This window comes from Ambystoma mexicanum, chromosome 12, assembly GCF_040938575.1.
Source record: "Ambystoma mexicanum isolate Mex_15411 chromosome 12, UKY_AmexF1_1, whole genome shotgun sequence".
In the NCBI taxonomy this organism is placed as follows: domain Eukaryota; kingdom Metazoa; phylum Chordata; class Amphibia; order Caudata; family Ambystomatidae; genus Ambystoma; species Ambystoma mexicanum.
The window spans coordinates 1,045,863,833-1,045,888,110 of NC_090936.1; the positions used below are offsets into that span (position 1 = coordinate 1,045,863,833).

At 46.9% G+C, this 24,278-nt stretch overlaps 1 protein-coding gene across 1 annotated transcript in view; it reads right to left on the reverse strand.

Annotated features, from left to right (window-relative positions):
* The window catches only part of LOC138514710 (NACHT, LRR and PYD domains-containing protein 1 homolog), a 327,918-nt gene extending 306,660 nt beyond the window's left edge, over positions 1-21,258 (reverse strand). Inside the window, exon 1 of the mRNA XM_069630114.1 lies at positions 21,090-21,258. Coding sequence (XP_069486215.1) covers positions 21,090-21,258 — 169 coding nt within the window. The remainder of the gene's footprint in view (positions 1-21,089) is intronic.
* Between the last annotated feature and the right edge of the window lie 3,020 nt (positions 21,259-24,278).

The following is a 24,278-nucleotide window of genomic DNA, read 5'->3' on the forward strand; positions in this document are numbered from 1 at the left end:
CCACAGGAGGTACCCACAACATACAGTCAACGGGAAGGCTCCAGTCAGTCTAGCTGGGCCTTCACAACAACACCATATACGGAACTTCCACCCAACAGCCAGTCAGGGGGAAGGGACAGAGTCAGGGCTTCCCAGGACTTTGGGAAAACAAGGTATCAGGCGATAGACAGCAAGAGGCCACCGGGGCCATCTTGTTTCCTATCAGGAATCAACTGATTCCAATGGCAGGGCCGGGGTACCCCAAAATGGCGGATACCCAGCGCACCTGTCAAATTCAGCATGTAGCTGCCACCAGCCCATACCCTGCTCTGTGGGCCACCCACGGGTGCCCAAAAACATACACTAGGGGCACAGGGTTGTACCCCTACCCATGGGTGCCCTAAGGGTATCCCATGGGTCTGTACACCAAACCAAAAAGAGAGAGCTGCACCGCCAGGAGTCCCACATGGACTTCTGCGCGGAAAACACGACAGAACACACGATAAGAACAGAAAAAGGACAAGGATACGGAGGCCCTGTCCCTCCGATGCATTTCCAGCATCACAGTCGCCCCCCCCAGACTGAGGTTAGGGTGCCTAATCTCCCACGGGATAGACACCCTCATCCAGACGGTCAACATACCTTCTGGAAAGGCCATCTGCATTATCGTGACTCTTCCCTGGTCTGTGCTCTATGGTGAAGTCTAGCCCTTGCAGGCTAATGGACCACCTGAGCAGTTTCGGATTTTCACCCATCATCTGCATAAGCCATTTCAGGGGCTTATGATCTGTTTGGACCTTGAAGGTGGACCCTGTAAGGTAGGGCCTAAAACGCCTAAGGCTCCAAACTATACTAAAACATTCCTTTTCAACAGTAGCCCACCTAAGTTCTCTACCCTTGAGTTGTCTACTGATGAATATGATAGGATGTTCTCTCCCTTTGTCATCTAACTGGGACAAGACAGCTCCAATTCCGGTGTCGCAGGCATCCGTCTGGACGATAAAGGGTCGGCTGTAGTCAGGCGCACACAACACGGGTGCCCTGCACAGACTTTCTTTCAAGCCATCAAAGGCCCTCTGACAGTCTTCAGTCCAATTAACCTTCCTAGGCTGTTTGGGTGAAGTCAGAGCTGTCAGTGGTGCGGCTATGGTCCCATAGTCCGCCATGAAATTGCGATAATACCCAGTGAGGCCCAAAAAGGCTCTCACCTGGGTTTGAGTAGTGGAAGTCTCCCAGTTCTGTACGTCCTGTACCTTACTGGAAAGAGGCTTGATTTGACCCCCTCCTACCTCATGACCAAGATAGGTAACTTTCCCCTGAGCTATCTGGCACTTGGTAGCCTTGATAGTGAGGTTAGCCCTTTTCAAGGCCTGCAACACTTTATCCAGGTGTGTCAAATGCGCATCCCAGGTGGAACTGTAGACGGCAATGTCGTCTAGGTAGGCCACACAAAAGGCCTCCAGCCCACTGAGCGCATGATTGACCAACCTCTGGAAAGTGGCAGGGGCATTCTTCAACCCAAAAGGCATGACCCTAAACTGGTAGAGTCCCTCTGGGGTGGAGAATGCCGTCTTTTCCTTGGCATGGTCGGTCAGAGCTATTTGCCAATAGCCTGAGGTGAGGTCGAAGGTGCTCACAAATTTGGCAGCACCTATGGTGTCCACGAGCTCATCAGCCCTGGGCAATGGGTGCGCGTCAGTTTTGGTGACGGCATTGACTCCTCGGTAGTCCACACAGAACCTCCAATCCTTGGTACCTGCCTGGGAACTTGCCTTGGGGACAAGGACCACTGGACTGGACCAGGGACTGGTTGAGGGTTCAATTACACCCAGATCCAACATCTTGGCGACCTCAGCCTGGATGTGGTTCTTAACGGTATCTGACATACGGAAGAACCTGCTTTTGACAGGCACACTGTCACCAGTGTCAATTTCGTGCTTACACCACGGTGTAAGGCCCGGTGTCAGTGAAAACAGAGAGGCATACTGCTGGAGCAAAGCCCTGCAGGCCCTCTGCTGCTCTGTTGTCAAATCGGGAGAGAGCTGTACTCCCTCCACTGAGCCATCCTGAGGGTTGCTATGCAGCAAATCAGGAAGGGGCTCACTCTCATCCTCTTCTTGCCCGGAAGCTAGCAAGAGACATGAGACTTCTGCTCGCCTGTGGAAAGGCTTGAGCCTGTTGACGTGGAATACCTGAGGGGCTACCCCGGAGGCACCCAGGTCAACCAGATAATTGACTTCGCCCATCTTGGAGATTATCCTGAAGGGTCCAGTCCATTTGTCTGCCAAAGCTCTAGGCTTGGTAGGCTCCATCACAAGGACTTCCTGTCCCGGAGTCCAATCTACTTGCGAAGCTTTAAGGTCATGCCAGTACTTATTCAATTCCTGGCTGGCCTTGAGATTTGCTATTGCCTGACCCATCATCTGTGTCATCCTCCGTCTGAGGCCTAACACATAGTCCCCCACTTGCTTGGCAGGACCTGGAGGGGTGGCTTCCAAGCCTTCTCGGATCAAGGCGAGGGGCCCCCTCACGGGATGTCCAAAGAGTAACTCAAAGGGGCTGAAACCAACACCCTCTTGAGGTACCTCTCTGTAAGCAAACAGCAGGCATGGCAGGAGGAGATCCCATTTCCTCCGTAGGGGCTCTTCCAAAGCACCTAGCATGCCCTTGAGAGTTTTGTTAAATCTCTCAACCAGACCATTGGTCTGGGGGTGGTAAGAGGTGGAGAACTTGTAGGTTACCCCGCACTCTTTCCACATGGTCTTCATGTAACTCGACATGAAGTTGGATCCTCGGTCGGAGACAACTTCCTTGGGGAATCCAACACGGGTAAAAATGCCCAGGAGAGCCCGGGCAACCACCTTGGCAGTAATAGTCCGAAGGGGTATAGCCTCAGGGTACCTGGTGGCATGATCAACCAAGACCAGGATGAACCGATGTCCACCGGAAGTGGGAGGTTCCAGGGGACCGACAATGTCGATGCCCACCCTCTCAAACGGTGTGCCGACCACTGGCAATGGCTGCAGTGGGGCAATGACCCTGCCTCCAGTCTTGCCAGATAACTGACAAGTGGGGCAGGTCCGGCAGTGGGACTCCACTTCCACTCCCATCCGGGGCCAGTAGAGGTGGGCAGAGAGCCTCTGCTTAGTCTTCTTGGTACCAAGATGACCAGCCAAGGGCACCTCATGCGCCAACTGCAGTAGGAAGGGCCTGTAAACCTGGGGTACCACCAACCTCTTGAGGGCACCAGGTTCAGGCTTAGTGGGCTCACTAACAAGGAGCTCACCCTCCCAATAAATCTTGAATGTCCTAGGCACTTCACCTTGTGCCTGGGACAGGGCCTGCGCCCGCAGACCCTCGAGAGAGGGACACTCTCTCTGCCCTTTACAGAAGTCCGCCCGGGAGGGTCCCCCTTCAGCTAACAAGCATTGAAGGTCGGGATGATCCTCCGGGTTGAGAACCTCTCCCACAGGAGAGTCTTCTGTCTCTTCTCCCACAGGAGTTGAGTCTGGGTTTTCCACTGGACCCAGCCCGTCCGGAGCATGGATCCCAATGGGTGCTGTCGGAACAGCAGGAAGAGAAGGTGTTCCTCCCACAGAGGTGGCCTTCTTGGTCTTCCTTCTTCGTGCTTTAGGCCTCGCCTTTGGCTCGGGTACCTGACTCACAGCCAGACCCGGTGTCACCTGTGACCTAGTGACCGCAGCAGCAGTCATGGGAAGACCATCCGAGATCAACCCCAACTCTACTAGATCATTACCTAACAGAATGTTAGCAGGGACATTGTCCTGAACCAGGACAGGAAGCTTTGCTGTCTTGTCTCCAATCATGAGTGTGACTAAGGCTACAGGCGATAATTTGGGAGGCCCACCAGCTAACCTGGTGGTTCTCAGAGGAGCACTTACATAGTCCTCTGGCTTGAGCAGGGTCCTGTCCACCACTGGCATGCTTGCCCCAGTGTCTCTCAAACCAGTAGAAGGCTGGCCATTCAAGAGGACACTTCTCAAAAACCTACGGGTGTTCTGCGGGATAGTCGCCAGTACTTCTGCGTACTGGTCCCAGGCCCCAAGGGACACTAAGGAAATCTCTACTGGAGCACCAAATGTGATTCTGATAGAGGAGGGGAGGACGGTGGCCTCCACCTCAGACACGGGGTAAGGGTAGGTCAGGCTGACAGCCTGTACTCCAAGTGCCTTACCTTTACGCTTGGAGTCACCCCTTCGGTGATCCAGAGCCCCACAATCCCAACAAGTGCTAGGAGTGCGAGGTACGGTACTGGAACCACTGGGAGCCTGCTTTGCAGCAGGTGGACCACTACTCTTATTCCCACCCACAGAGGACTTATCCCCACTAGATTTTTGGTTCTTAGGAGAGGAAGGTTTTGGTTTACTCGACTGTGATTGCTTGGGGGACTCCTCAGCTTTCTGAGAGGCCCCCTTCTCTTTATCCTTGTCCTTCCCACTGGAATCCTTAGGGGACACCCGGTGGGAGACCCACTTGTCAGCCAACCTAGCCAGCTTAAAGGGGTCCAAAATGTTCTGGTCAGCAACATACTGACGCAGCTCTGGCGAACAGGCTTCAGAAAAATGCTCAAAAAACAACAGGTGGGATAATTCAGCAAAAGTTTTCACCTTGTACCCATCAATCCACCCCATCATGTTCATGTGCGCAGCACTCACCCAGTCAACCCAAGACACATTCTCTCGTTTCTTAAAATCCCTGAACCTTTTAAGGTATTGGGTAGGTGTCTTGCCAAACTTGGCAATTAAAGCAGACTTCATACACTCATACTGACCCCTTTCTTCCACACTCAGCTTCAGAATACAGTCATATCCAGTTTGAGGCACTCTGCTTAACAAACACTTAGCCCAATCTCTTTTATCCACATTATGAATCGCACAAGCCATTTCAAACGCTTCAATCCATTGGAGAATATCTGAACCCTCCAAAAACACACCAACCAAATCTTTCATAAACTTGGTGGCTGGGGACCTGCCACTCTCAATTGGTTTCGCTGAAGTCTCCACTCGAGCTTTCTCTAACTGGATTCTCTGACATTCAGTGTCCTTGTCTTTGAGCGCAAGATCCTTATTCTTGAGTTCAAGATCCCTATTCTTGAGCTCCACTTGTTGAGCCAACTCCTCTTTCTTAAGTTCAGCATCTATTTCCAACTTGCGATATTCAAAGGCCAACTTCATCCTTAATAACTCAAGTTCCATGGAATTGCTGGGGTTCGGAACAGAGGCAGCAGGAATGGCGGCATTCCCAGAAACAGATTCAGCGACGACCCCAGGGGCGGAGTCCTCACTGGTTGCGTCCCCCCCCTTCATCAAGAGTTTCACCATCAGTCTGGTAGTCCACCAGGGCAGCTATCAGCTCAGCCCTAGACTTATCCACAAAGTCTAACTCCCTGGCTTCACAAGCACTCTGGAGAGCCTCTAAGCTCATCCTAGTCAATTTACCATTCGCTATGGACTCCATTGCTTGTAATGCAGTTATTTGGAACACACCTAAACCTTAATCTAATAAAAGTGCGGATATTTTGTAAGTGGCACGGTTATACACTGATTCTTAAAACCATAAGCATCCCACCGCTGCCACCAAGCTGTCAAGACCCGGTGGGGGGTGTCTGTATTTCCGCTCTCTATATGGTAGAGGGGAGGCACAGAGGACCCCAGCCAAGATTCTCAATTACGGTAGCAACGGACGAGCAATCAAGGCCTAGCTTCTCGGGAGGTGATGCAGGCTGGTTCTTAAGTACAGTGTATCCCCAAGCCCCCACAAAGGAATGTCCACACACTGTATTACTGAAAACAGTCTTTATATAATTAATATTCAAAGGTTATGTACACTTATCACAATAATGCACTTTGTGCTCCGGAAAATCAACAATGGTAAATATCTACAATTCTAAAGTGGTACCACTAATATTCGATTAGAGTGCATCAACAAGCCTGTTAAAAATGCCACACGGATCAATAGCAATGAAACCAGCAATAGAGAGAAGAGGGAAAGCAGACGGATGAAACAATAGGCAGACGACTGGTCCTAGCTACTGGACACAGCTCTGAGTGGAGACCCCCCCACCTGGGCAACCTGTAAAATAACGATATATAAAACAAGCCCAGTCCATATATTGTTCCAGAGTCTCGTTCTCTCCTACAATGTTTTACCACCCCCAATGTACCTGGTGGAGTAGAGTTCGTCGGCGAGGCGTCGACCGATCCTTCTTGAGTGACTCCCTTTAAGGCAGGAGCCACGGATCGTCGAGAGGCGTCACGGACTCGGGGTTCGGTGTCGGGGAATCGACGGCCCTTCTTGAATGCCTTCCCTTTCAAGCGGGAGACACGGGGCGTCGAACGTCCGACCGTGAACCGGGTAGAACAACGTCGATGAGGCAGCAGGCTTTGATCCGAGCGGTGCTCGTCGACGACAGAGCGTTGGCGTCCTGCAAGGAAGAGGCGTGCGGGGCACCTCGGTGACGATAGTTCTGGACCGCAAAGAGATGAAGAAGAACTGTGGCCCAGCAAGGGCGTCGAGTCGTCGGCGTCTCTGCGGTCTTTGGGTGGCGGGAAACCCACCGGTGGATACTCCTCGGCGCGTCGACGGTCAGGCCTTCTCCCACAGGAGACGGCACGGCGATGCAGACGAGAGCGTCCGTTGATCAAGTGAAAGTTCTTGGGCAAACGGGAGCACGGCGGCTCCGGTCGGCGACGGCGGTCGTCGACAGTGGCGGACAACAGTCCGGGCGCTTCTCTTTGGGATTCCTCAGCAGTCCCCGTATCGGGTCGGCAGCCTGTCGTAGGTCTGTCTACCAGGGAGCGTTGGCAAAGATCAGCTGTGCACGATGGTCCCTCGTAGCTCGGGAAGAGGGCGCCTTACCAGGTCCTCTCTGGGTCAGTCGTTGGAGACACAGCAGCCTTTAGATCGTGAAGGAGAGCCACGGCAATCCTTCTCCTCCAGCAGGGCCTCAAGGTCAAGCGTCAGTTACTCCAGTTACTCGTCGTAGTGGACTTCAGCTTCTGAACAATTTCCAGTGGTGAGAGGTCCCCAGATATACTATTCGGTCTCTCATCCACACTGCTGGCACACACTCAGCAGCCAATCGTACAGAAAGGCATTCATGCAGTCGGTCAGCCAATCAGGCACGCAGGGCATTCAGGCCACTCTTCTCCCGCTCAGACACTCACAAAAAGGAATGTGGATTGAGACAAGTACTCAGCCATTCAACTCTACACACTGCATTCAGGCCAGTTTCGGGCAGGGCTGTCTCAGTCTTTGTCTCTCATGGCAGAAACCAGACAGCCACAACACGGAGTGCATATTGGTCACACTCCCCATTCACCCCGGTCCCACCCACAGGAGGTACCCACAACATACAGTCAACGGGAAGGCTCCAGTCAGTCTAGCTGGGCCTTCACAACAACACCATATACGGAACTTCCACCCAACAGCCAGTCAGGGGGAAGGGACAGAGTCAGGGCTTCCCAGGACTTTGGGAAAACAAGGTATCAGGCGATAGAAAGCAAGAGGCCACCGGGGCCATCTTGTTTCCTATCAGGAATCAACTGATTCCAATGGCAGGGCCGGGGTACCCCAAAATGGCGGATACCCAGCGCACCTGTCAAATTCAGCATGTAGCTGCCACCAGCCCATACCCTGCTCTGTGGGCCACCCACGGGTGCCCAAAAACATACACTAGGGGCACAGGGTTGTACCCCTACCCATGGGTGCCCTAAGGGTATCCCATGGGTCTGTACACCAAACCAAAAAGAGAGAGCTGCACCGCCAGGAGTCCCACATGGACTTCTGCGCGGAAAACACGACAGAACACACGATAAGAACAGAAAAAGGACAAGGATATGGAGGCCCTGTCCCTCCGATGCATTTCCAGCATCACAGTGTATAAGTAGCGTGAGTGTTATGTTTTGTTTTGTTGCTCATGGGGTATAATGGGACCTAGATGCAAATAGTGAGAGGTAGGAGTGCAAGTTATGTTGCCTTCTAAGACCTACTCCTGCCTTCCCCCAACTGACCAACTCCCCTCCAAGATCTTCTACCACCTTACTCTATACACACAAAACCCCTACAGAAGGCCACCACAGGCCTAGCGATTAGCATATTAACAGTAACCGAGCCACAACTAAGCTCTCCTCTTTACCCCTGTCGCACTCTCCCACATCAACGGCTAACCAGACTAAAAAAACTGTATTCTATCAGTTCTTGGGCTCTTCCGTATGGATAACATATTGGAAGTTTCTTGCGCAAAACCCATAGAAAGCAGATTGGCACTGAAGAACCGTGTACTTGTGACCTGCATGCATCAATAACATAGGTTTTGCATCTGCATTTCCCACTGTACCACTCATGAACCCCAACTCCCGTTTTTGTGACAGAGCCAAGTGCAGCAAGGCCACCAATGGTGGCAGACAGATTACATTACATCAAAGTCATAAAATGCATATGTCATATATGCCTCCCATTTGCATGAAAACTTACATTGAAGACTGGTGCGACTTTGATGTGAGTTTCAATATGTACAATATATTATTATATATGAGTTGTACAGTTTGTACATGTACACTATCTACATCTCTTGAAAACCAACATCAAAGTAATTTCTGACTTTCAAGTGAGTTTTCAGGCGTGCATTAGTGTACTTGTATGAAATGTACATCTCCCGAACATACTTGCATACAAAATTTACATTAATTCTGCTAATGTACTGTATCCCTCCTATATATATGAAAGCTCACATAAAAGTGAGCTGTACCTTTGTTGTGAGTTTTCAATATGTACACGATGGATATATGACATTTACAGTTCTTACCTGTATGCAATTTACTTCTTTTGACTTTAATGTGAGTTTTCATACATATAGCAGCGCACATGTGTGTAAAGTACATATTCTACAAGTATATTTTGTATAAAAGCTGTACATCGAATTTGAGCCTGTGCAATGTACATATTCTAAATGTACATGTACATTTTATTTAGAAGCTGTATATTCAGTCTGAGTGTCGTAATAGTGTAACAGAGCATTACATCAGTGTAGAAGTCGTAAATGTGTGCTGTAAAAGCATGTGTGGTAATAGAGTGTGTTTGCATTTGTGTGTGTGTCATAGGAGCGTGTGTCGTTAGACCATATTGTAAGACATATGAGCATGTACATTTTGTATAGAAGCTGCACATTGATTAAGAGCATGTGTAATGCACTTATTCTAAATATACTGAAGAGAGGGTCCCTGGAATGCCCTGCATCACCCCTAGGAACATGACAGCCCAAAGGGTTAAGAATGTACAAAGCAACTCACTATTCATACAGCCCCCAGGAGGGCCAGTGACATCCACATATGCAGACATATACCCTCTTAGACAACCATTCAAACTTTATCCAGTGAATGTGCTTTTGGACACAGGTGCCTCAACACTGGTCATGGACCCAAATGCCTTGATGGATGACTTTGACTGATGCGAAGAAACCATTGTGCTGACTTCATTAGTGACACCACGACATAACCACGTTAGTCGTGAAGTAAACTCGCAACCATGCATGAAGTTACATGAACATACACTTGCACACACAAAGAACATGCTTACACAGTTCTGTGGATACATATACATAGGGCCTCATTACGACCCTGACGGTCCCGTAATGAAGGGTGCCGCTACGGAACCAGCACCCTTCTTTACGGGAGCGCCTATTACGAGGTTCCCTTTGCAGGACCTGGAACAGACGTCTGGTGAAATCAGACGTCCTTTCCGGGTCCCGCGAGGGGAACAGGGAGCTAATAACGGGCCGTTAGTAACGGGCCTGTTATCAGCTCCCTGCCCATTCCCATTGAGCCCTATGGGGGCTCAAATGGGAATGGGAAATGGTTCCTTCAAGGAGGAATTACCGCGTCCTCCAAAGTCGGAATGACCCGGTTATTCCTCATTGAAGGAACCCGGTATTGGAGCCCGGTATGGAGGCAGCAATGCCCTTATTGGACTCAATGGGAATGGAGATTTACACCATTCCGCCTCTGGAGTTCCTGGGTCACCGGGGTTGTAATGCCCCGGTAATTCCGGGAATCACAGAGGCGGAATGGTAATACGAGTCCGGCGGTAACCAGGTGGTTTAACCGCCTCGGTTACCGCCTCGGTTACCGCCGGACTCGTAATGAGGCCCATAGTCTTTCTCATCACCTTGAGAAGGTGCACAGAGCGCTGAGAACAGAGCTGGGTTCCAGGCCTGAGGAGACCAGCTCCAACCAATCGGGGAACAGAAATCCAGGGGTGGATGGCAGAGGGCAAGGGCCAATGGTAATCCTGCGATCCTGCATCAATGTAATAGATTGTTTCTTGGGGAAGGGGCAGGCTAGCCAACTGACATGTGAGGACCAATAAAATAATATTGGTAGGTGCCGTCCATAATTGATACCACCCCAATCACCCAACCAGGTGGACTCTTAGGTTTTTTGGGGGAGGGCCCATGTTGTGACGTCGAAATGAAACAAAATGGCCCGACACAGGCTCAGGAACAGTGATTCTGGGAATTTTCTAATGTCCTGTATGATCCCTGTCTGTTTGTGTAATAAACGACAGTTCTAACTTTCCATCGGCTGAGTCCTCCATTTGTGTACTAGGGAGGATTGTTGGGCCCTGTGAGCTGAACCGGTGAGCTCGGAGTAACCCCAGTCCCTCTGGCATATCAAAGCCAACAGTAAATTTTGTATAGAAGCTGTATATCGATTCTGACCATGTGTAAAGTAATGTACATATTCTACATGTTCATGTGCATTTTGTATAAAAACTGTACATTGAAATGAAATTAAATGATATTATAATTATATTGCACTTGTACACAAGTGGTTCAGAGCGCGAAGCGCATTATGAGTGTGTTTTGTGATAGCGTACCAGCATGTGACAAAAGTGTATGTGTCATAAATGTGTGTGTAGTACAAGGGTATTTGGTATGAGCATTTGTCTGTGTGTGTGTGTGTGTATGTGTGCCATAGGAGGGTGTGTCATAGGAGCATGTATCATAAGAGTATGTGTCGTAAGAGTGTGTCATAAGTTTGAGTGTAGTAAGAGTACGTAAGCACATGTTTTTTGTAAGACTGCGGTGTAAGGCGTATGAGCATCTATATGTACCTTTTGTATAGGAGCTGTACATTGATTCTGAGCCTGTGTAATGTGTATATTCCATATGCAAAATTATATTTTGTCTAAAAGCTGTAATTTAATTCTGAGCATTGTTAATGTGCATGTTCTACATCTATATGCACATTTGTATAGAAACTGTGCAATGTGTTATAATCATGTGTCGTAATAGTGTAACATCACGTGGTGTATGTGTCATAAGTGTGCGCTGTAAGAGTGTGTGTGGTAAGAGTTTGCATTGTTTGTTTGTGTGTGTGTGTGTGGTAGGAGTTTGTGTCGTAGGAGCTTGTGTCACAGGAGTGTGTGTCATAGGGGCATGTGCCCTGAGTGTTACTGTCTTAAGTGTGTAGTAAGAGTCTGTGTTGTAAGGCTGTGTTGTAAAACGGAAGAGCGTGTGCATGCCCCATTTGTATAGAAGATTTACATTGATTGTGAGCATGTATAATGTGCATATTCTACATGTACATGTTTATTTTGTATTGAAGCTGTTCGTACATGTATGCAATTTACATCTCCTGAAAACTGACATCGAAGGCAGTCCTGACTTAGATGTGTGTTTTCAGATGTATATTAGTGTACATGTACGAAATGTACATCTCCCACATGTACATTTTGAATATAAAAGGTACATTAATTCTACTCTTGTATTATATGTCACCTATAGGTATAAACGGTCACATAATGATGTGTTAGTTATATAGTGCTTTCACCAAGGTGCTTTACATAGAATATATGCACATACAATATCACCCAACCGAAAATGGTACTCATTTATCAACCTTGCCAGGATTCGAATCTGCAACCTGCAGATCACACACAGATCGCAGCAGCAAGTGTTTACCCTGCTGAGCTATGGGGCTTAAAGGACTTTTACATTGTGTACAAGTACGCAATTTAAATCTCCTGTACATCTTACATACATTTCAAAACTGACATCAAAGTGAGTCCTAACTTTTATGTGATTTTTCATACATATAGTAGCATAGATTACACATTACATCTTCTACACATATGTGTACATTTCGCATGAAAGAAGCACATTTGTTCTGTGCATGCATCAAATATAGATACATTTTAAAACGTTAATATCTCAGAATTGGCCAGCTCCATTTTCATTGCACAAATTAGTGGTTATAGCTAAGTGCAGGCCAAAATTCTTGGATCCGAATTGCCAATTTGTATATAGTTGCGCCAAGAAAATATTTTGTTCACTATGATAACCCCCCATTTTAAAAGTTGTTAAAAACGCAATCAAAAAAATTACTTTTAAAAATGACAAATTCTGAAATATTTCACAAAGGGGGGGCTTGCTCTAGAGTTATTTTCTGAAACTTCATAGGCAATCCCGCCATGCACTAGTGCAATGGCGTGTGTGTGTTTGTGTGTGTGTGTGTGTGTGTGTGTGTGTGTATATATATATATATATATATATATATATATATATATATATATATATATATGCAGGATATTCCATTCGAGGCAAGCCACACATGCCACAATGCCACCTAATATAGTAGCCATCGCTGGAAGTTCACCTCCAGTTCACTGAAACACGTGTAACAATTTGCCAATTAGTAAAACATTAATTAAGGAACATTGAATTCTGAAACTATGAGTTTAATGATAAAGATCTATTTCACAATTATGAGAATTATCTAAGGAACATTGTCTATGCCCTATCTCTAAGCATTTGAAGGATCAGCTATACGAAGAATCATTTAAGAACAAAAGCACTTTTATTGACCCCCATATCAAAATCATGGAATGATTCAATTGAAAATCTTATATTTAATGTTCTATTTCTAAAAAACATAATCTGAGCAATACAATGTATTGCTTCCTTTTTACATAAACTCTACATATGTGGTGATCAATTTTTGAAAAATCAAAATTATTGATATATAAATTCTTAATGAAATGTGTATTAACATCCACACAATTGGGTAAACTGGCTTTGGTGATATTTGTTGGGTATGGGTCTGGGTCATGGCCTCGAGTGAGGTGAGCTTTTACATCTGGTTCAAATGGGCTTGACGTAGTTCAGGCCTCCAGTTGTGTTGGCAGCAGAGGAGGTTTAGAAGATCCCAGGGAAGTTGAGTCAGCATTTTAATGTACTGCAGCTTCTGGGCTCCACAAAAGATGACAACCTTATAATAGCACTGTAGCAGCACTTATTGACACCCAGTCCAAGATAGAAAAATAGCAATTCTGGGTCACAAACAGAATTCCAGCAGAGGTATAAAAGAGATGAACTAGCAATGATCTATGCATTCTTCTCGGACTGCTATATGAACTGTGCATTCAGCCAGGTAGCTTGACACCAGGTTCTGCAAGTAGCCCTGAAATCTGAGGATGATCCTCTTGTGTGGGGGGCTGTATGCAAAGGGGTTAGCTATTTCCAAGAGGACTATTTACATTGATTATCTGTACTGGGTTGCCACAGGGTTTAGACGTTGGCCACTTCCTGATAAATTACTATGCAAACGACATCCCCACAAATAGCCAACCTTTGTAATGTACACTGATTATGTTGCAGTTATGTTGCAGTTCTCTTTCAGTGCAAAGGAAAACCCTATGAACCTTCTGTCATGTCCTGATAATCTCTTTGCATAGGTCATTAACTGGCAGCTAACACAGAACTCTAGGAATACCACAGCTAGGCTGGTCACCAGAAAAACATCAAGGTGAACCCACAAACACCGCTCAACGGAGAAGTAATCAGATGGGAAAAAATGCACTCCTATCATCTCAAGAAGCCACATTGGGAAGTCTTAATTGAAGGTTTCTGTCTAACGTGTGGCTCCAACACGCCCTTAAAGAGAAACGTCATTCCTATTCTGAGCAACATCAACGTCATCGAGGTGTTGAACAGGCACGTATTGTCACATGACTCTTCAGTTTGATGTGGCTGTCTGGAGCAGCATGAAATGTCTCTTCAAAAAGTAAAGCAAGAGGCCCTATGGAGAGCAGCGGGCACACCAACCTCACATGAAATCCAGAGAGAACTGTGTTCCAAGATGCTGGACGAACATCTAACGAAAGGTTTTAAAGCTAATTATATACTGTTGATCACAAAACATTCTGCCATAATCATGGCTCCGACAATCTTAAACAACTTAACTGTGAAAATGTAACACAGATGAAAATGTAAATTAACTCTGAACTCAACTGTGTGTAATGAAATATAAACCTTGGCATCCAAAATTTTCAATGCCAGAATAAATATGGCAATCGGAAACAAAGTCTCTCTACCTTGTGCACCGCAATGCTCTTTGCCATATTCTCAGGAAAGAGTTCAAACTGCACATGTTCTTACTTAGATGTGAATGTATATCCTGGGCAATAGGCTGTGTGCCATTCTTCTGCTCAAGCCCACATTCTGCACATGCTTTTCTTCCATCTGCTCATGAAGATACCAGTGCCTTAGGCTTGCAGTATTCCTTGTACCTTCTACTTCCTTTTTTTTCTCAAGTGTCGCCATATTGCCCCCTCTGTGAAATTGTAGTTTACCACCTATCCTGGAAACACTTGTTCCCCTTCCGTTTTGTTCTGGGACAGGTAAAGTGTGACTTCAAGAGGCAAAAAGTCATTTCTCAATTAATCCAAACTTTAGACATGCATCCTAGCGAGATCTGCAATAAACATATTGGCTGATGTGTGTGTGGAAGCAGGTATTAAAAGAAGTGTCAGTGCTGTGGAGAGCATCAACACCAGACCGATACATGAATAGATTAAGTAGAGGTTGTTAAGGGTAGTTGCAACGTGGGGCCAAAACAAATCTACTGCCCTACAACCGCTTCCCAGAAAAATATGGAGTAACTAACATGGATAATCAGCACAATGTTTTCTCTTGGGCCAAACAAACTCTGTAATTAAGAACCAGACTGGCTTCTCCTTAGATTTTAAGCATCAAGTCTCTATTTTGTGTAACCCTTCTCAGGAGGTGCTATGACTTTGCACGAGTGCAAATGTAGCTCAACAACAGGATGCTTTCATCTTGATGTTTAGCCGACATAGTCTTTGGATGGTCGCAATGTTCAATCTGGTAACCCCTTCGCAGAATATGTCCTCACTTCTCCGTCACTTACAGTCTAGGGGGATCGAGTGTCCCTGGACTTTTTTCTTGGCTCATTTTTTTCATTTGATTAGGTCCACTGAATCTCATCCTGGACTACTGGAAGACATCTCTGCCTGGGTCTCGTGCCCACTGTGTGCCTGCGCAGTAGGCCTGAGTGATGGTAGATGGAAGGGCAAGGTAATGCCAAATGCAGCCTCAGATCTTGCACCAGAATGCCAGCCACCTGTGGTTCTCTAGAGGTCGGCTCTGGCTATGCGCTTAACCTTCCTGTTTTGGGATCCTGGCTGTAGTTCCAAATACCCCATTCACAACTATCGTTTCAAAGAAAAGCAATGCTCTGGTGCCTAAGGTGACCTCTCCTACTCCTCCTGTCCTCTCCTCCACACTTTTCTCCACTTTCAAATCCTCTTGCACCATCTCAATGTTCTGCCACATGCTCTAACCTCTATCCCCCTCAACTCCATCCCTGTTAGGCTTCAGTTTTTCCTGCTCCTTTTCCTTAGATCCTTCAGCCTCCTCTATGCTGTTCCACCTCTTCCTTTCTTTGCTGGCCTCTTCTCCAAACTCCTTATTATATCCCAACTTCTTCCTCCTCGTGTTTCCTCTGACAACCTCTTCCATATGCCCCAACACCTTCCTCCAGATGTTTTGCCCATCCTCTTTCTAACTGTCCTTCACCTCTCCCCTCATGACATTTCCTCCAACCTCCACTAGAACATACTCCTCCCTCCAACCTCCACTATGTTCCTGTCTCCTTCCCCTCCTCCTTTAGCTCGCCCTCCCATCACCTCACTTCTTGTGATGTTCTGCCTCACTACCTCCTTATGCTCCACTACCTCTAACGCCCTCTTATGTGCTCTGGCCTCCTACCTTCTCATGCCTGCTTTTGCTCTAAATACCTTTTTAAAAACTCTCCTCCTGTGTTAGGGAGAATTCTCTTTTAAGGCTAATTTCCCAAACCTAGTGAGTCCCCCAGCAGCTTTGCTGGATTTTTGGGGTTTGTTTTTGCCTCATGCTAAGAGTGAGACTCTTTTCCTCCCACTCTTAGACATGATTTGAGGTGTGCTTTTGACTTAGTAGGTGTTCATGGGCTATGGGGTAGTCTCTTTTTACTCCATAGGGCATCATCTGTTTTGTATGTGTGTTACACAGCACCCTCAGTGCAGTAACACAGGGGTGTCATAGTGACCCCCAAACATAGACTCGGTACCCTGGGACTGACTGTCTCCCAGGGCAGGTAAAGTCCCCATTGACTTTCTAGTCCTAAATTGTGAACAGAACCAGCACAAACCACCATATTGTGGAAGTACTGGTAGGGGTAATTCGATTGCCCCTGGGTCTCTTTCCAAGGGGGCACTGTCCAGTCCCCCCTTGCCGAGTTTCTGGCTGATGGCAGTGGTTACCTTGCAAAATATTCCTCTGGAAGATTTTCTATGGGATTTTCCCATTGATTTTAAACACACCACTTTTTGGTGCAATGTTAAAGATACCGCCGATTTATTTATTTAATATTAAATCACCGGTTGGGTCTTTTTGCCAGAACTAATTTCTAAAATGGCGTTAGTGTCCGCCTCTGTAACTCTAACCAAGGTCGAGTCCTTCGTTCCACTTTTTTGGCGGGCTTCTCCACAGAAGCCCTCCAAATGGTGCCACTCTGTCTGGGTTCCACAGGAGGGGTGGAGGGGGGAATTGGCACCCTGGACTGCGTTGCCGTAGCAACCCAAGTCGCACTCTACTCTGATTGCCTCAGTGGTGAGCTGCCCGGCTCACCACTTAGCATGTGTGAGTGACAGCTAGGCTGTTGAATGGGGGTTTTTCTGCATAAAAGCAGGGCCTTTGGGACTGGAACTTCAGAAGTCGCCACAGGACCTAAGAATCCGAAGAGGGAAGAAGCTGAGCCATCTGCAACGACGACACCACCGGTGAAGCCCTGCTGCAACGACTCACCACTTTCCCAACGACAAGAGAAGATCTTCTGCTGGACAAGTCTTCTTCCTTTGAGCTGGTGGGACCAACCATTTCGCCACTTTCGCCTTCTAAAGACGTCTCTTGGTCGAATCGCCCGTGCCAAGCATCCCGGCGGCCGGATAGCCAAGCTTCACCACTTTGACCGCAAATAAAAGGACTGCACCTTTTAATCCAGAACTCCGCGGCTGATTTCATCCCTGTGCAGTGCAACAACTCCAAGTTTCTTCCTCAACGAGATCCTCTCTTCCCCTGGTCAGAAAAACAAACTGCAACCACTGCCAGGAACAACTGCCACCGCTGGAGCTTCCTCTCTCTTTAAGGTACTGTGTCCTGCCTGGCCTCCCTTTCCACGGATTGCTAAAGGTGACCCTTAAATCCTTGGCTTTCCAACGGGGTTGGCCCCAGACCTTCTAACTTTACTTCTTGAATCACCGCAACCTCTTTTGAACATTCTGCAAAGACTTTTAGGGCATCTTAAACTGTGTGATCTTGGGCACATTTCGCTTTGCTCCATTTAAAATGGGCCTGGCCTATGAACTTTGGCTCTACAGTGTATACTGCCTTTACTTACTTGCTTTGAACTTAGAAAAGCATTGGGAACTGGTTTATTTTTATGCTCTGCCTTTTTCTCTCCCTTTAACTAAACTATTGGAGTGCCATCTAAGTTACGCGCTCACATCTGTCTTGACAAATAGTAGTGTTTTAACTCTGACTTGTCTAATAGTTATTAAGGGAGGTGTGTATACTTTATCTGACTGTGTTTTAACTTGCTTTTGATATAGAGTGCTAGTGTATTGCCTAAAGTGTGTTTTAAATAAATAATTCTATACTTTTGATACAAAGCTCTGGTCAGTGTTTGTTTGCTCTACTGTGTTTTTGGCCCTATTGTCTATGCTCTATATGCCGCCCTACTCTTCTTGAGAGAAGTCTGACTGCTCAGCCACAGCTACCAGGTATATCTGGGTGGTGCAGTCTGCTACCAATTGGGTTTACTGCTTACTCCTGTAGTCATAATCTTTTTGCAGTGTTCCCCAAGGGAACTGCACAGGATTCTTCCTAACATCCTGTGCCTACAAACACTCACTCCATTATCGAAAGCAAGCAGCTTATAAGGCGGACAAGCCTGTCCCCAGGGAGCACACCCTTTAACCCCATTCAGATGTCTATGATTCTCAGACTGAAAACTGGCTTGGTTATGTGGTACTCGTTCATAGCTTATTTACCACCTCTATGGCTCCACCCCTTCCTGCTTAGAAAAGCAGCCCGAGCCATGATGAAGGCTGGATGTCACCTTTGAACTCCACTTTCCGCAAGCAAGGAGTGTGTTTTGCAGCAGATCTGCGTGCATTGCAATCACACACATTATTGCTCATGCATGTATGCAGAACTGAAGGTTTCTTATTGTGAGGTTGCCTGCGCATGTGGACTGACTGCGAACACCAGTATTTCTGCAGCTGGCCACATATTTCCTAGAATCTAGCACTTCTGATATCATTCAAATTTTTGGGAAGAATTTGGAAAACCCATCTTGCCAGCGATCCTATTGTTACCATGCCAGATGTACTGAAGTCTTACCGGAATTTCTTTTGGGAGATGGAGTCCTACAATTCCCATATGGGATGCTTTTTGGGTATCATTATACTTAAATAGCGGTCCTCTAGTAGATGGTCTGTTCCTGCTGAGAACATCCTTTAAAAATCCAGGGACATGTTCTCGCTCCTCGTGACAAGAACCTGACAAAGGATCGGGGCATGGTGGGTAGGTCAGCGGATGCTCCCTACAGAACCCCCAGGACCAGGATCACATGGGGAGTGGAGGAACCCAACCCCCTGTGGTTACCACACTCTTTATCCCAAGGGGGAGGCGGGCAGGGGACTTTGTCATATTGGGCAGCTCCAGAAGGGCTATCTCCATGTTTTTGTTTAGTTTGTGCACTTTTTGAGTTCAAGCCTGGTTATGGTAGCACCGTAAGCTTAACTTCGCATTAGCAGCAGGGGCGGGGGGGAGCAACCAATCAGGTTGCTTGGATTGTAGGCTGAATCTCCCGATCCCTCCCACGTTCCATGCAACCTGATGGATGCTTGCCCTGCAATCTTCCCCCACTCCGCCTTCCCTTCCCTTCAAATTATCCATCCCTCTAACCGCCACTTACCTGATTACTTCAGCGTGTCGCTGCTGCTGCTACAGCTCTGTGGCCGCCATGGAAAAGGGGACCCGTATGGAGCCCGCCTTTCTGATCCATGGCAGCCATCCTAAGGAAGTATTTTGATTCAATGAACGGTGCTCCGTGATGCGTTCCGTTCATTGAATCAAAATCCTTTGCTCTTGGCACCCCGGTTTTCCAGATTACAAACGCAGGGTGCTAATAGCAATAATATGCAATCTTGCAGGCTGGATCGGGTGGTAAGGGCACCGGGGCCCATTGGTAAGTGGGCACTGGGCCGTTGGAATTGGGTATTATTGCTAAAGTGAACTAGTAAAATGAAACCCCTCTGGTTCTAGAGGATCTTGCAGCGCTGTAAAGGCACTGCTAGGTGAATGAGCAGAGGAGACGGTCAGTGGGATACATTCTCTGGGCCATGTGGGAGTGACTGAGTGTTTTGGAGACTAGCAACCTTATCCTTGCTTGTTAAGGTAAATGGGGTCAGAGGTGGACCTGGGGCAGACTATCAAGGAATCCCATGAGTGTTATCACAGGTGCATTTCTAAGTCAGGTAAGGATTCCCATCAGCCTGGAGATTGAAATGTGCTGCTCCATTCACTGAGCAAGAAGGAGATACTTTATACTCTCACACTTTTCTTGGAGGGGTGGTGTGGAGGTCAGTGAACGGGGCAGTGCTCCTTTCTTTTCCTGCTGGAGAGACTGGATTGTAGTCTACTGACCTTAAACCTCAACAAGGAAGGTGGAGGCACTGTGCATTGAATGTTTTGTCTAGTTTAAAGTGAGGGGCACAGAGTGACATAGCTTGCCATCCAGCAGGGTAGGGTCTCCCAGATCTGTGAAGACCCCATAGGATTCCCAGCCATCTAACCTAAACGTTCATGGATTCATGTACTGTGCTAGACGTAATGCTTTAATGAAAATCACTATGATGAGCTGGGGAAAGGGATGATTTATTTAGGAGAAACCACGGGCAGTCATAAGGTGTCTGTAGGTGTAAATGAGGATCCCCTGGTATCGCCAGGGATTTTGATTCAGGAAGCTGTGTTCTTTAGAGCAACTGTGTTGTTTTCCATGTGTTGTTATCTTGCCACGCAATGTGCCCTATTGCAGTATTGGAATCTCCTCCTAAGAATCCTGCCCAAGCTGTTATTAACTACCTAGTGCGCTTTGCAAACTGTCTCGCATAACCACATGATACAAATAGAAATGTTTGCTTAGCAGCTCTCAATGACTTATCAAGCAATTGGAATGCTTAAACAACAGCTCACAAGCATAGTTATGCATTTGTATTTTACAAGCCGTTCATGTATCCTCTGATCATGAGGTAAACGTCTTAGAAAATGTTCACTGAATGTTAATTTAGCTAATTTACATGTATTTGTTCCTGCCCAGGGGATGCCTAGGCATGGATTAGAAATGTTTGAGTAAGGCATTTTGGAAGCAGTGCGCATGCTCAGTCAGAGTTTAAGAAACGCCTTTCATTTTGACTGGGGATTAACTGCAATCACATAGATTTGGGTTTATGGAGGGTGGTTGGGGATGTGCGTTTTAGTGCTGAAAAGATTGGAGAGGGGAAGTGTGACTGCGTTCAGCTGCCAATTGGCAAACACCATTGCTAACCCACTGTTACTGGACTGTTTTATTCTTGTGGTGAGGCCCGTAAGACTTCTTTGTTAATATTTCATCAAGGCATTGTTTCTGGTAAAATGTCTAATGTATGGCTCATTTTTGTAGTGAAAATATAAATGTGTTTCATACCTTGAGGTGTTTTCCTCTTCTGCTTCCTCCTCAGTACAATAAATACTGCAGCTGCAGCAATCACTGCGACAGGAACAGAGAACAACAAATACGGCAGCCATGAATTCTTCTCTTCCGATCTGCTCTCAACTTCCCCTGCAAAACACACAAACACAGCGCTTTGGTACATTATTGCCTTCAAAGATTATAACACTTAAGGTCACACAGCTGTAAAAGGGCTGCCAGCCTTCAGCTGCCCCATCTGCATAGCACGTCAGGCACCCTCCCCTTCTCTCCCAAGCCCGCTCATCAGTCATCTGCCCACATCACTGAGAAGAAGAACTTTTTAAATGGCCCCTGTCACCCTGCTTCGCAGCCTCAGCCGGGAATACAGGGCTTGAATGAGCTCTGGGGCTGAACGATGTGGGTGACGTGGAGGCAACGGATATGGCTGGGGAATTTTGCTATCAGTCACCTTTTATTGGCTATGCATTTGCACCTTAGAAATTCACACATGCACATTGACACTTTGACTCGTTGACTGATACAGTTCAGTGTGTTCTGTGCAAAATATGCCTCACACTCTCATTCTCTTAATATGGTGCAAGCCCCTCATCTTTGAGCACTTTTCTTGTGGTAAGTAAATATGTACATGGTGAGCGAGGTGACGGCAGCAGTCTTTTTAGGGGATGGGGCAGGCTTGCGGCCTATACCTGCTTGTGGGCATTTGTGCACCACATGCTCAGTGGAATCAGTCTATGCAGAGACGCTGCAAGTGCCAAGCCAGAGGAACAGTATCTGAGAAGAGTATAACCCACTGGAAAGGGTAAAGGTGTGTCCCTGCTCAGTATCAAATACCACCACACCTAATGCTAGGATGCAGCTACCATCAGACAATCGCATCGGCTGTGCACATAATCGGTACAACCAAGCACCTTATGACACCTTACTCTCTCGACTGACCTGGACTACGGTCCCGAGGGTGTTCAACCTACCAGCTCTTTCAGGTCATACCAAGGATATATAGAGCGCTATATAGATGCCCAATAACATAACGTAACATAACATGCTCAGTGAAGTTGTGCTATGATTGGTTTCCATGCCAATTCCTTGCTGGAAGTTGATGTGTTGCATGGGTCTGCAAGGTCTGGTGATGTGTGGGGCACAATCCTTGAAGGTGTGTTTTAAGCAGGGGTCAGTCGAGCCTATCCTGGAAAGCTGGCAAAGCAGGTAGAACCTGCAGCTTCTATGGCTTTGAAGGGAAGAAGTCAAGATGGAAACACCATTATAATACCGAATTGGCTTTGGTGACTGTTGGCAGGTCTGTGTCTGGCACATGGTTGGTGCCTTGGTGAGGTGAATTTTGTGTTCTAGTTCACAGGGTCCTGGGGCGGTTTGGGACACAAGCATTTGTGCAAGGCCCAAGGCAGGACGGAATGACCACTATTGGTGTACTGGCTTTTGCACCCAAGTCATGATGGCAGTACCATTTGTAGTAGCATCCATTGCCATCCAATCTAAGATGCAAAAATGACTCAGTGTACTTCCGGGTCATATAGGGAGTTTCAGCACAGCTGCATCTCTTCTTTCAGTTATGAAAGAAGAGATGCAGTTATGGCACCCACTGATTTGCAGCACCTTTTGTCATACTCTCAGATGGAAATCAGGATTCCCCCAGGTGACAACATCCAACATTGGCTAGAAGACGGCAAAGGCTTCCACGCAGATGCCCAACCTTGTACGACAACACAGCATGATGTGTTTTTCACTCATAAAGTTAAAAAAGATATACAGTCAATTGTATACCTTCTTCATCTCTCTTAATAGCATCCGCCAAGGGTATTCCACAGATATGTGAGTCAGTAGTGGAAGCATCCAAAGGACAATAGAGTGGCCGGTACTAAAATAATAGGACCGCCCAAGCAAGGTTTCTAAAAATATTAAATTTACTTAAACACATATAACCAATAGGAACTCTAAAACCCTACCTCTGCAAGGCAAGCACATAAGCAGTGCAGGCTAAAAATGTATTGACTGTATACTCTCGGTATTATAATCCAGGAGAACAAATATTCAGGCAAGAACGAATAAAACAGAGCACCCAAAACGGAAATTGGTTAATTCAACAAGTCTTTGGGGGGGAAAAAAGGAAAAGGGACCTAACAAATCGCTAAGGCTCAAGATACGGTTCTGTTGGTCTGGGTATCTAGGAATGCATTGGAAGGGGCACTTATTCCATGAATTCACTCCCTTCGCCTCATAAGCAGGTTATAAGGTGTCAATAAGGATTCTTGGGTGTCTCCATGTAGCAGACAGAAAATGTGGCCCAGGCATCTTCACTTGATGAGCCGCCTGGAGAAGCTCAAATGGAGGGGACTGCTTCGAAACATGCTGTTTCGACGAGCTCCCGGCATAGAAAATGATCAGGTGAATGAATCGTCGGGCAGTTCAATCGGCATCAGAAGCAGCTGCTTGTCTCAAGCTGCTATCTGAAATGCTTCTTGATGAAATGTCACAATGCTTTGCAACAGAACATGTCAGGAGTGATGCCCCTGTACTTTAAAATGCTGTGCTCCTCTGCTCTTCCCAAGCCAGGGAAGATTGCCAGTGTCACTTGCAGGATGCTAGGCATTAAAGTTGAGATGGGTGTTCTTGGCGTCCAGATTCTTTAGCAGCAGTTAGACAGTTGGTTCTTCTAGCAGGTAGTATCTCTATTCCTCAGCGGCAGTTGAGGAAATGTGTGTCAACCCTTCTGGAAACTTCTGTTCAGAGAGGGAGGTTTGAACAAATCAACTACTCCAAAAATGACTCTAATGAATGAGGGGCGCAGAATCCGAGCGGGCAATTTCTGGATTACAAAACATTTTTGTTTGGAACCAACCTCACGTCACTTCTCACGTTTTGCTGTCATCTCCCTCCAGAGTTCAGGGTCTTCAGAAAGTTATGTGGAGTTAAGCAATGTGATGCAATTGTAGATCCAAGATGGCAGAATATTTCGTTTCTGCTTCACTTGCCTTCAAGATAACCTCCACTTCCATGAAGCTTCTTTCCTGTAGATCACAGAGTCTCCTCTGTTATTGTCTCCTTTATGCCTGCCCAGCAGCTGATTAGTTTTGCCCTTCAAAGTGAACATGCCGCGGCCCTGCTCAGAAGATTAGCCTCGACTAGGGACGCCAAAGGATTTCACGTGTGCAGTTGGACCAGCTACTA